The sequence below is a fragment of the Rhinoderma darwinii genome, chromosome 1, assembly GCF_050947455.1.
Source record: "Rhinoderma darwinii isolate aRhiDar2 chromosome 1, aRhiDar2.hap1, whole genome shotgun sequence".
In the NCBI taxonomy this organism is placed as follows: domain Eukaryota; kingdom Metazoa; phylum Chordata; class Amphibia; order Anura; family Rhinodermatidae; genus Rhinoderma; species Rhinoderma darwinii.
This window is the reverse complement of record NC_134687.1, coordinates 221263411-221276099: the sequence shown is the minus strand read 5'-3', so window position 1 is coordinate 221276099 and position 12689 is coordinate 221263411. Positions and strand designations below refer to the sequence as shown.

Here is a 12689-nt window from a genome sequence, read left to right as displayed (position 1 = left end):
TCACTTAATTTTATTTCATTTTTTCCATTGAATAAAAGTTAACTGTAATGTGAAACAAACCTGAAAATCATCCATGGATGGCTCAAACCATAATAATTGAGTATCAAGAATTATCTCTGAGAGGAACATTGGAACCATTTCTTCTTCAGCAAGAGCACCGGATAGTGGAGTGGCTATTGCAGGCTACTCAAAGAAAATATAAAAAGATCTTACTCAGATTGGACAATAAAGTAAGGACAACTGGAGCAAGAACAAAAAAAAAATCTTAACATAGTTCATTTGCTACCCTGCTTCTAAATATAAAATGTCTATATACTGAGAAGAAGCGCTGCCAGGAACCAAGCAGTCCTGGGCAACCATTCTTGCCCAGAATGGGAAAAAAACATAATCAAACATAATCAATAAAATCTAGACACAATATCCTAACCTGCACAGGCGGAATATTAACTGCCCATTTTTTGAATACTAGATATAAAACAACCCATGTATTCTGCATTCCTTAGAAAAAAAATTTTTTAAGAGTCATGGATTATATGAAATAACTCAATTTAATAATTGAGTATCAAGAATTATCTCTGAGAGGAACATTGGAACCATTTCCTCTTCAGCAAGAGCACCGGATAGTGGAGTGGCTATTGCAGGCTACTCAAAGAAAATATAAAAAGATCTTACTCAGATTGGACAATAAAGTAAGGACAACTGGAGCAAGAACAAAAAAAAAATCTTAACATAGTTCATTTGCTACCCTGCTTCTAAATATAAAATGTCTATATACTGAGAAGAAGCGCTGCCAGGAACCAAGCAGTCCTGGGCAACCATTCTTGCCCAGAATGGGAAAAAAACATAATCAAACATAATCAATAAAATCTAGACACAATATCCTAACCTGCACAGGCGGAATATTAACTGCCCATTTTTTGAATACTAGATATAAAACAACCCATGTATTCTGCATTCCTTAGAAAAAATTTTTTTTAAGAGTCATGGATTATATGAAATAACTCATTTTTTCATTGATGTTCTTTAGTTAACATCACGAACCTAACTATAAGTGGTGCAGAGGGTGTGGTTGCCCTGGAACCTAAGGGGGCCCAAAAATATCATCTGCGCAATATGAACAGACCAGTACTATAAATGACGTGAAAGTTGAAGGGTCCTGATTCAGATTTTGCATTTGGGCCCAGGAGATGGATATCACAATGAAATTGCTGTCAACTCAAAGCTGAAGTTTTTATGCTCCTTTCACAAAAATGCAATAGAGATTGCCATTGTCTAAATCAGAGAATGTATAAAATGTTTATAGATATAATACGATAAGCTCTCACTATTCAAGGTTAAGATATAAAAAGTCAAAAGGAAGTCACAAAGGCATTGAATACATGGCAGCTATTGTTTAGGTTAGTATAGGGACTCAGCAACTTTAAATTGACAAAAAGTCATATCATTTTTGGGTGTATTTTACAATTTGTACAGCTAAAATATAAATTATTTGAATTTTGGTTTAATTATTCCACATAAAAAAAAAATGCTGATAAATGAATTGTATATAGCCCATTGTATCACTAAAGAAATGAAACGTTAAGCCACATACAATAAAGCATTTAACCTTGTCACTGATATCACGGCAATTTCAATTTGGCAAGATACAAGTTCTTAACATTTAATATAGTAACACAGCTAGGGACTTTCTCTTTAATGGAATTAAATTCTCTCTTCGAGACGTTCACTAATTTTTCAGTGGTGACTGGTGCTATATCTGCTACATTTCGGCATCTTTCCAGATATAATACAAATGAAAAAAATATAACATTGTAAAAGTAAAGAGCAAGGGAGGATGCCTTAGGGATATATACGCTTGCATTAATAAATCAAAAAAGCTTACTCGACAGTATCTGTACTGAATACTAAGCCAGTGCCATGTTTGCTAAATAGTTGTAGAGTACTGGATATTATTTTAAAGAATCCCTAACCACCTACACGGTCCTATTTCTAGACTATAAAAGTTTGATCTCATTGTGTGTTGACAAACAAACTAGTGAGAACTACAGTGCAAATGGACAATAGACTGTACTGTCTCATGTTAGTACAAAGGGTAAGTCAAGGAAGAGAACCTTAAACAACACCACCAGTCAAATGTGAAAATTCAGGTTCAGTGCAGTTTATGCCACCTATCCTCCTTTCACCAAGCACTCTACTGTTGTAATTCATTTAAATAAAAACTTTACCTTTTTGTCTGTAGCTTCTTTCTTAACTTCAGTATTCCAAGTCTGTATCACCTCATGAGATGGCGTGCACTTCAATTTGTCGACCAGGTACTTCAACAAGTATGAGACGGAATTAACAGCCAAGACATGCATAGTGTTCACGATCAAGTAATCAGCTAGTCGAATAAAGCTTTGTAAGAAAAAAAGTGAAATGTTTTTAATAATGGAAAAAGTAATAATCGAATTACAAATTGATATCACAAAACTAGAACAACTTTAAAGAGGCTCTGTCACCAGATTATAAGTGTATATCTCCTATATAATGTAATTGGCGCTGTAATGTAGATTACAACAGTGTTTTTTTATTTTGAAAAACGATCATTTTTAAGCAAGTTATGAACAATTTAAGATTTATGCTAATTAGTTTCTTAATAGACAATTGGGCGTGTTTTTACTTTTTACCAACTGGGCGTTGTACAGAGGAGTGTATGACGCTGACCAATCAGTGACCAATCAGCGTCATACACTTCTCATTGTTCCAGCCCATTGTTACAGTGTGATTGTGCAGTGAAAGAAGCTGGGCTGGAACAAAGAGAAGTGTATGACGCTGATTGGTCACTGATTGGTCAGCGTCATACACTCCTCTACACAACGCCCAGTTGGTAAAAAGTAAAAACATGCCCAGTTGTCTATTAAGAAACTAACTAGCATAAATCTAAAATTGTTTATAACTTGCTCAAAAATGATACATTTTCAAAATAAAAGCCACTGTTGTAATTTACATTACAGCGCCGATCAGATTATGTAGGAGATAGGGCAATTATAATCTGGTGACAGAGCCTCTTTAAGCAAAAAAGTTAAATAATTACAAAAATTTTATTTTATATAATAAGCTCAACCAATAAATCAATATCCTTATTAATTAGTCCATTAGTATTTAGAATATCATTAATGTCGGCTTTTGAACCATCTCATATACGGCCAGCAACCCAGGGGTAAGAATGCACACCAAGGCCTTAGAATAAAATAAAAACCAACATGGACCAAAATCACATCCTCTTCCCACAGTCACACTCATTTTCATCAATAGCAAAGGCGGCATCTAAGTGGTTAGACAGAGGGAGGGAACCCTCCATGTCACAGACTGTCAGGTCATGGCAGCTGGTGGATTAACAATGGCCCCAGGGTCTGCCATCTTAGCACACCTATCAGACTGTGTCTGAGGCAAACATAAAAAGAAATAGAAAGTACACGATTGGTATTGCCACATCTGTAATGATCCAAACTATAGCATTATCACAACATTTAAGAAAAATTATAAAGTCTTGTGTACATCAAAAGGATTTCAATAAAAACCTCAACACGTTCCGCAAAAACGCCCTCAGACCGCTCTACCAAGGAGAAAATTAAAAAGTTATGGCTCTCAAATGATGCAGGAATTGCTGCTTTATTCCAAATAAGCTATTGCTTTCAAAATGCAGACCTGGAAAAACGGAAAAAAAAAAGTCTCGTCCAGAAAGCCAAAAAAGACTGCGTTCAATATACAATTCTCACTAATTCCCTCTAAGCGAGAAATTTATTTTGAGGTTCACACCACTTTTTTAGTGGCGTATAAAAGTCGCAAATTCTGGTGATGCTTGTTCTGCGCAAAATTTGGTGACTTTTCTTACTTTTGCGTCGTGTCTGGCACATTTTTTTTTAAAAAAAAGGGTTGTTACTTAGCAAAAGGGGCAAGGCTAACTGTGACCTGACAAATTTACTATAATTTACGCCAGAAACTGGCATCAATCATGGCGCAAATCTATGCCTGCTCAAAGCTGCTGTAAATTTAAATTTGTCTTTCAATTAAGTCCCTTTGTCTTTCAATAGCATGTATAGTTTGATAACATATTTTACATTAAATTGCTGATTGATGTTAATAGAACATTCACTGACCATGTGAGCCGTCTGCAGTGTGTTCTCTTATTCGCTTGCTCTGTATAAGTCATTTTATCAGAAGATTCTCCAAAAATGCCTCCATCAAAATGAGAGAGTGTCAAAATATCAGTAGCTGCAGGTCCTGGTATTGTATTCATCAGGCCTTTAGGAAAATAATAAAATATAAGTCAAAAACACCCACATTCCAAATGGGAGAAACAAACTTGCTGTATTATAATAATTTGTTTTCTATTCTGAGCTGTATAATTGCCTCTGGTTTTGTTCATTAACGTTTGTAATAACTTCTTAAGGGAATTGACTGCTTTAGACTTTTTTTGTTAGGAGGGTCCCAGAAAATAACCTGATCATATTGTGTCCTGCTGCTGGGACCCCCAGCATTTACTTGTAATCTTTAGGGAAACCTGGAAGTAAGTGTTGAATCCCCCACAACGCCACCACAGGGTAAATTAAGCATTATACAGTTCCCATTGAAATCAATGGGCTGTTTATGTAATGCACAGATGTGTGCGGCCTTCCGGATTGAGAAAAGCTTTGGCTAATTGATTATTCTCCATAATAGATACAGAAACAGCCAACGGGGTGCTACAAATGAATGAGCGTGCTTGGTTGTTTCTGAGAAACATTTCTGTATCACCCATTGAAGAATACAGGAAAGTAATTTACATTGGTAATATTACATCACCTGAGTTCTCAGAATCAACCATGTAGTCATCTGGTGTAAAGCCAGCCTCTAATAAAGCGGTTCGACTTGCGCTCCTGACAACTTCTTTAGCTAGGTCACGGAACTCCGATAGATGGCTTGCAACCTAAGAAGTACAAAATGACAACAGCTGAATTACATTTTGAAAATATTTTCATTAATATTTTTGATTGAAAACATATGCATTTATGATAGGAAGTTTTAAATAAAATATGTAACAGTGGAGTTTAGATAGATCTTTTTAGGCTAAGGCTACTCGCTTGCAAGTTGTGGTCAAATCACACTATTACCACAGCTGCGACCTAAATATTTACCTATGGAAAACAACTATTGCAAACAATCTGACTGGTTCTGACATTTTGCGATAGAAGCAAAGTTTTCCGCAACCTATAGGAAACATTTAGGTTGCATTACGGTTGTGGTAATAGAAGGACAGAAAATAGAAACATTTACAACATACAATGAAGATATAATTAGAGTTAGTTAAATAGAAAATCTTGTTAGAAATATCAGAAACATTCTCAGGAATAAGGCAAATATTACAAAGAGGCATAAAGAAGAAAACATCCAAGTTTTGAAAAAAACTAAACAACGAAAACAACTGAAACAATCTCAATCTACAGCCACATTTCACCAGGAAACTGTACCCACAGGAACTACTGGTTGTCTCATGAATGACAGCTAGAATGTCTACTCTTCTTCGATGGCTAGAAAACATTTTACCCATGATGAACACACCGTGGGTTGAAAATCCACAAACCATAAACTTGCTGTTCCCGTGCTTCGTTCCACACGTTAAATTTGCTAAAATTTAAATTTTTCCTACTTCTTCCGAAGTTTACTTAGTATGCATAAATCTCTCCTCCTGCACTTCAAGCTTCAGATATCATTGACCACTCACCTTGGACTCTTAATAGAACCCTTTAATCAGCTCTTATTAAATACTGTGTTCAAAGTTGAACATCGTGAACAAGTGTTGGACTCTCTTCACAGTGACCTGTAAAACTTATAACTAAATACATTTTTTGCGGGCTTGCTAAATACATTCCAGGACAAATTAATGGAATACAGTTAACACATAAATTATGACATTAGGAACCCTGGCTTAATAGAATATGTTTACAGTTTTCACACCAAGCACTATTGAGGAAAGACTAAACTCTCCCTCTACATTACAGGAGCTCAGTTTAAGCGTTATTCAATTTGCGTCCGCAAAAAAACGGACTGTTTTTCACCCATATGAATGTCTGTGTTGCGTCCGTAAGCGTTCTGCAAGTCCATATGTCATTCATTTCTCCAATCTGATTTCCTTCTCTGCAAGCACTGGTTTCACTTTTTTTTCTGCATTTCTTATCAAGGTATACATGTCACCTGCGAGCCTGGTCCTCAAAAACGGACAGAAATAGGGCGTGCTGTGAGTTTCACACGCTCCATTGACTTGTTAAAACGCTATAAAATAGATAGTGCAGGAAACGAGAAATACATTCGTGTGAAACAGGCATAAAATGATGGGAGTGTGTTTTTCAAAAATCTCGTAGACTATTTGCAATAACACCAGTAGAGCTCTGAATGCAGATTGGAGCTAAAATACAGGAACAGTAAAAGTAATGCATAGTAGTTACAGAGTTCGTTACTTTTAAGAAGATTACATCTGTATATCAAGTATAAAATGGTGTTTAAAGGGGAACATACACTTTAAAGTAAGACATACCTCTTCTAGTTGTTTAAATTGAATGTCTGTGAATTCTTTTAAAGTATACGTGTACCCCTTCTCAATGCGACACAGGCCCATGTCACTGATTCGGTAACACATTTCTTGTATATTCAGGAGAGCAGGGCGCAAATACTGAGGGAGATAAAACAACAAAGACATCATCATAATCATAATCCAAGCATTTCTTCACTATCCATATGGCTTAATAGATAAAGTATAGCACACGACCATTTTTATTACTGCTACTTATTAGAAAATTGGAAATACCTGCAACTGTACACATAAAGATTAGACTTCACAATTAGCCAGTTTGGGATACATACTGAATTAACAATGAACAGATTCTCCTGCAGGGCCTTGCGACATTCACTGATTTTCTTGGCACGCACATTTTTTCTCCATACAGTGAAAGCTTTCCACTTTCTGAAGAGAGCAAAGGTAGGAATCTGCTTCAGTGCTTTATGATAAAGATATTCCTGCTTCCAGCGCTCTTGTTCCAAGAATAATACATCGCCATTACACGTATGGGTTACTCCTCTGTCACTTATGGTGTAGTAGTCATGTTTGTTGATGTTTTCATGGCTTACAATTCTACATAATGGAAAAAATATATATAGCTAAAATTGTTAAGAAGATCATAACTAACTGTTATATATTCATAAAAGACACATAACTTGTTATTGATATTTTATGTGTTTGTGTGTGTATGAATATTTTTTTTTCGATTCTTTAATACATGATAAGATATCAAAACATTCTTGTGTAAGCAAATACATTATGTTACACAGATTTACCCATGTAATAGCATTTCAGTTGTAGAAAACGTCAAAACAATTTAAAGGGAATGTGTCAAACAGTTGTGCTGCCCTCATTGAGAGCAGCATTAAGTAATGACAGGCACGTTGATGTCAGCGGTCTATCGCTTATATGTTAATGTGAAGCTGTTTTGGAGAACTTACATTTTAATCTTTACAGCACGCTGCTAGAGATGAGTTCACGCTGCTAGAGTGGAGTCCGGTGTATACATGAGATGCCACTCCCCCGCCCAGCCGCCGCTGATTGACAGATTTCCCCCTTTTACTGTGCATAGCGAGAAATCTGTTAATCAGTGGCGTCTGGGCGGGAGAGCAGCTGCTCATGAATATACTGGACATATCTCTAGCAGCGCGTTGTAAAGATTAAAATTTACACTCTCCAAAATGGTTTCACAATAATACATAATTGACAGATTACTGAAATCAGTGTGTCTGTCACAACTTTATGCTTCCCCTTTTGACAGGGCAGCATAATGGAGGTGACAGGATCCCTTTAAGCTTTGGATTAGCCAAATGGGTCAGATTTTTTTGGGATGCTAAAACTGTAGCAAAAAAAAAAAAACATGAATAATTTATAAGCACGTCAAAATAGATTTCATCGGTCTGAAACAATCGAATCTTGACCAAAGACAGAAATATTATTGCTTCAATCTCTCAATGAATATTGTGGTTGGTTTGGCAGAACAAGGGCTTATTCACACTAACGGGATAATTGGCCGTGTGACGGCTGCTTTTTTAATGACGTCACACGGCCGCAATAAAATCAAATCACATCTATGGGGCTATTCACACAGCTGTTTTTTTTTTTTTGTTTTTTTTTAATGGACCATGTGAACGGCCCTTGAAAAAATAGGACATATCCTATTTTTGCCCGTTTTCACGGATCCCTCAACAGATTCAAGTCTATGAGGGATCTGTGAACTCGGGTCAACCCAAAAATGTGGGCCAGTGCATAAAATTTGTAGGATATCTGGCTCCTGGGATTTGTCTAGCCCTGATCTTTGGTCTGCAACCTCTTCCTAACGCAACAAAACATCTTGACTGATCTTCATGTGCACAATAAAAGCCACTAAGTGTATTTCTTCTATATACCTTAGGTTATAAGGATCATATTCAACTGAAGATTTGGGAACAGCAGGAGTCATATAAAGAAAACCTAAATTCTTATTTCCCAGAAGTATGCTGATGATCTGAAGAGGGTCTCTAATGTTTGCTTGGATGACTTCTTCTGCACTCTCAAACATACTAGATGGAGGTGGAGGAACTTGTTTATAAGAGCTAGGTCTTGAAAGAGACTTCCTTGGCTGCTTTGGTGGAGTAGGAGATATGGTTCTACTGAAGTCCATCTGTAACTAAACAATAAAAATATATATATTAGGGGTGAATACGAATTATAATTACACATTACAATCACTGCAGTAAACAAAATCCTTGATCGTAGCTCACTTATCTGAGAAAAAAAGATGCAGCATATTGTAAGTGTATTTAGCTTTTGCTCCTCATGAGTACATTGGTCTACTGACCAACAGCAGCATTTTCAGAAAGGAAACGGAGATGGGTAAAAGGATGACACAGAGAAGGTGTTTTCAGTGGTCTAGGTCGACAAGTCTGCCTTGATTTAGGTCTAGGTGTATAATAGGGAGATTGTAGGGAAACATTATTGTAATAAGCTTAGGTGGTGGGGACAAATTTGAAGAAGTGTAACTTGGTTTTTCGAAACTCTGGAAATCATCTTGGACATTGCTTCATCTCCAAGCTGAGAGACTGTTTATGTACTATAGTGCAAAGTATGTCGATTTCTACTGCTTGCAAATGGATCAATGGCGCGATTTCTCACCTGTTTTTCTTTTAAATCATCTGGAAGGTCCGGAAGCCTTACAGTAGATGAGACAGCTCTTAGCTTCCTTTCTGCAGAAGGTGGACGTAAAAGTATGCCACGATTTATCAGATCTTCTTTGTTCTTTTGGTATATATATTCAGGCTGATTTTGATCCTGATATGTTTTCAATACAGGCTTTAATAAATGTGAACAAAATAATGTATTAATATACGTGTGCAACATGTTTTCTATTTCTCCTAATAAGAAGCATATAGCTTTAATGCTTTTATGTAAATCAGCAGATGGAGATGCTCGATTCTCATTCAAGTACGGCGTTCCCGACCTTACCATGCAAAACATTTCAATAAGATACAATTGGTAGGATTGGGAAAAAAAGACAAAATAGCGAACTGGAATAAAATCCACTAAATATGGATATATAGTGTAAAACTGCTAGGCCATACAATAAGTATGCCTACTTATCGTATGGCCTTGCAGTTCTACACTATGTATCCATATTTACTAGATTATATTTCAGTTTGATTCAGTTGATTTTTTGTGGTATGGTACATGCTTATGTTTATCTTGAACGTTCAGTGTTTATTTATAGTAGTCTGAATTTATCGGTGTAGCTGCGTAATTTATAGCAGTGGGCCCGCAAGACCTTTTTTGCCACCTTGGTTATTTATTGATGAAATTAAATTTGATGAATTTATTAATGACATGTATACGGTACATATATGAACATTTCGCATGGTGGTGTATATACATGAAATGCTCCATTCTGTATGTCATGAATTGTTTAGGGCCGTGACATCAGCATGATGAAGGATCGCCTGATGCCGTATGTTTGCATTTTAATATTCACAGATTAATAAATATATTTACTTATTATCTTTATACCTCTAACAGAGTGCCTTGGTTTCCCATTTCCCTATTTCTTTCCCAGTTATCGCATGTCTTACATTAGGCAGGCAACGTTCCTACTGTACTGTGCTATGAGGAAATATGAGATGTATTAATTAATTAAATTTTTTTTACCAAGAAATTAGTGTAGCAGGGGCATATTGGGATCGTGGCATATTACATAGTTAGTACGGTTGAAAAAAGACATGTGTCCATCAGGTTCAACCAAGGGATAGGAGAAAGGGAAGTTAGTGACTGCTGGGTGACACATTTAGGGCTTATTTGTTAAAGTGTCAGGTCTCCTATACTCTCCTATCTAAGAGCAGCATAGAATAGAAGAGGACCTGGTGTGTTTGCGCAAACCATGAAAGGCTCAGTGATTTCAATGAGTGCATGTAATGCTTCATTCCCCTTGTTATTAAATGGGAAATGAGAACCCACCAGCTTCAGGGGTTGTCCAAATTAAACATCCCCTACAAAGACAAAATTGGAGTAAATATCCATCTTCTAGGAGTCATTAGTATTTACATTAATCGTGAGCTTTGCAAAATGAAAAAAATATATATAAATGTTACTGGTAGTCTCGGTCACATTATTGATAAAGTATGTCACAGTTGTGCTTTCACATGAGCTATATACGGTGACTACAAATCATTGGAAAAAAAACACTTTATTTCTATTCATAGTTTGAGTTATCTTACCAGGGGTTCCAGCTTAACAGTCTGCTGTCTTTTTCTTGTTTTAGCTCTTGCCTTTGTGTCATGGGTAAATAGTAACGCTTCTGGATTTAGTACTATCTGCTTTGGAGCTGTGGAGATTATTCGGTCTTTCAATTTGCTCAAATCCGGTCTCTGACCCCACTCCATTGACTCCATGCTTAGAGCCCCATTTATGTGTGATAGTGGAGATATATGTGGAGATCCTTGGGGATTGTTGGCCGACATTACTACCTGAAACACACAATAATGGAAAAATAATGGCATTTTGTTCAACTGAAAAGTTTGGAGAATAAAAATAACTGCATATTTTGCACAAAAAGGCCCAAACAAACTTTAAACAGTATTTGTCTTTAATGAATATTAAGTGCCTAAAAACTTTATGAGAGATAGTACAGACAAAAAGTTAAAGTGCTCTGAGTTAGGCTTAGTTCAAATCTGCGTCAGGGCTCCGTTCCGTCTGAGTTTTTCGTCGGAACTGAGCCCTGACTGACACAAATCATAGGTTTGAACCCATGTACAACTGAGACAAACGGAAACCATTGGCACCAGATCCGTCCCCATTGAAATCAATGTGGTTTCCGTTTGTGTCAGCCAGGGCTCCGTTCCGACGGAAAAAGACAGAACGTCGGAACAGAGCCCTGACACAGATGTGAATGAAGCCTAAGAAACCAAGCAGATTATAGCTTTCTTTTTTCTATTTTCGGTTAGTAAAGGAAGCAAAGGCCTGGCTGGTTGCTATGGCTACTGCTCCACATTTTTCCATGACTAGTTCTGATAAATTATGTCCTCTAACATTTTGTCAGCTTAAAGCTGATGATTGAGAACAATATGAACCCAACCCAAAAATTGCCAGATCAGGCAATAGCATACAGCAACAGCTATATTGTTTCATCAGAGAAGCTGTAAATGTTTCAATTAGGCGATTAATCCCTTTAAATTAAGTTTATAATATTTTAAACATTTTCATAACCATATTGTTTCCAATAGTTGCTTTCCCAAGAGTACTGAAAAGATTATATGCAAAGATTTGACATTGGAACAATTATTTACCCAGATTTTTCTCCATAATTTGTATCCTAATATAACACCAACAAGTTACATAATTATGTACACGAAATAAACTAGCGCTAGTCCCTCCAGCAATTCTGTTCACAGAACATATTCTGCTCTTAGGTTGCCAGAATTATGAGTTCCCCAACATTAAAGTTTACTTCCAATTATATATAAAAGTGATTATAGTGCAGGATTTTGCAAAAAAATCATTTTCTATATAACCTGTTTAGCAGGTATTCCGTGTTCCTACAGGCAGCTATAGCGGTCACCACCTTAGAAAAGGTGTGAGGAACTGAAGAGATCCTGAAGAAAACAGCTGTGAATTGCAGGAAGCTTGACACTGACTGATATCTACACAGATGTACTTTGCCATTTTTTCTGCCTCTCAGAAAATCTCTATATGAAGGTATGCATCCTTCAAGACTAGGGAGGCCATGACATCTAATTTCCATGGATGTAATTGTCTCCTATTTGACTTTTCTTCTTTTTGAAGAATAGGAGGTCAATACCTTTCCTTCTAGGAATTGTAGAAAAGAGACATCCAGGATGACCTGATGTAAGCCAGCTTCAGAAAAGAGTTGGAGGCGCCCCCTACAAGAAGGGATCCGGTGTCAGAGATTAGGCTGGGTTCACAAGACCTATTTTCAGACGTAATGGAGGCGTTTTACGCCTCGAATTACATCTGAAAAAACGGCTCCAATACGTCGGCAAACATCTGCCCATTACTTTCAATAGGCTTTACGATGTACTGTACCGACGACCTGTGCCGACGGCACGTAAAATTACAGCCCCGTCAAAAGAAGTGCCGGACACTTCTTGGG

At 36.7% G+C, this 12689-nt stretch overlaps 1 protein-coding gene across 1 annotated transcript in view; it reads right to left on the bottom strand.

Annotated features, from left to right (window-relative positions):
- The window catches only part of DNAH6 (dynein axonemal heavy chain 6), a 371264-nt gene that overhangs the window by 335919 nt on the left and 22656 nt on the right, over nucleotides 1–12689 (bottom strand). Inside the window, exons 2-10 of the mRNA XM_075861785.1 lie at nucleotides 10798–11046; nucleotides 9209–9385; nucleotides 8464–8723; nucleotides 6880–7147; nucleotides 6554–6688; nucleotides 4825–4948; nucleotides 4140–4284; nucleotides 2226–2394; nucleotides 61–183 (exon numbers count right to left, since the gene is read on the bottom strand). Of these exons, the coding sequence (XP_075717900.1) occupies nucleotides 61–183; nucleotides 2226–2394; nucleotides 4140–4284; nucleotides 4825–4948; nucleotides 6554–6688; nucleotides 6880–7147; nucleotides 8464–8723; nucleotides 9209–9385; nucleotides 10798–11040 (1644 nt within the window). The 5' untranslated portion in view covers nucleotides 11041–11046. The remainder of the gene's footprint in view (nucleotides 1–60; nucleotides 184–2225; nucleotides 2395–4139; nucleotides 4285–4824; nucleotides 4949–6553; nucleotides 6689–6879; nucleotides 7148–8463; nucleotides 8724–9208; nucleotides 9386–10797; nucleotides 11047–12689) is intronic.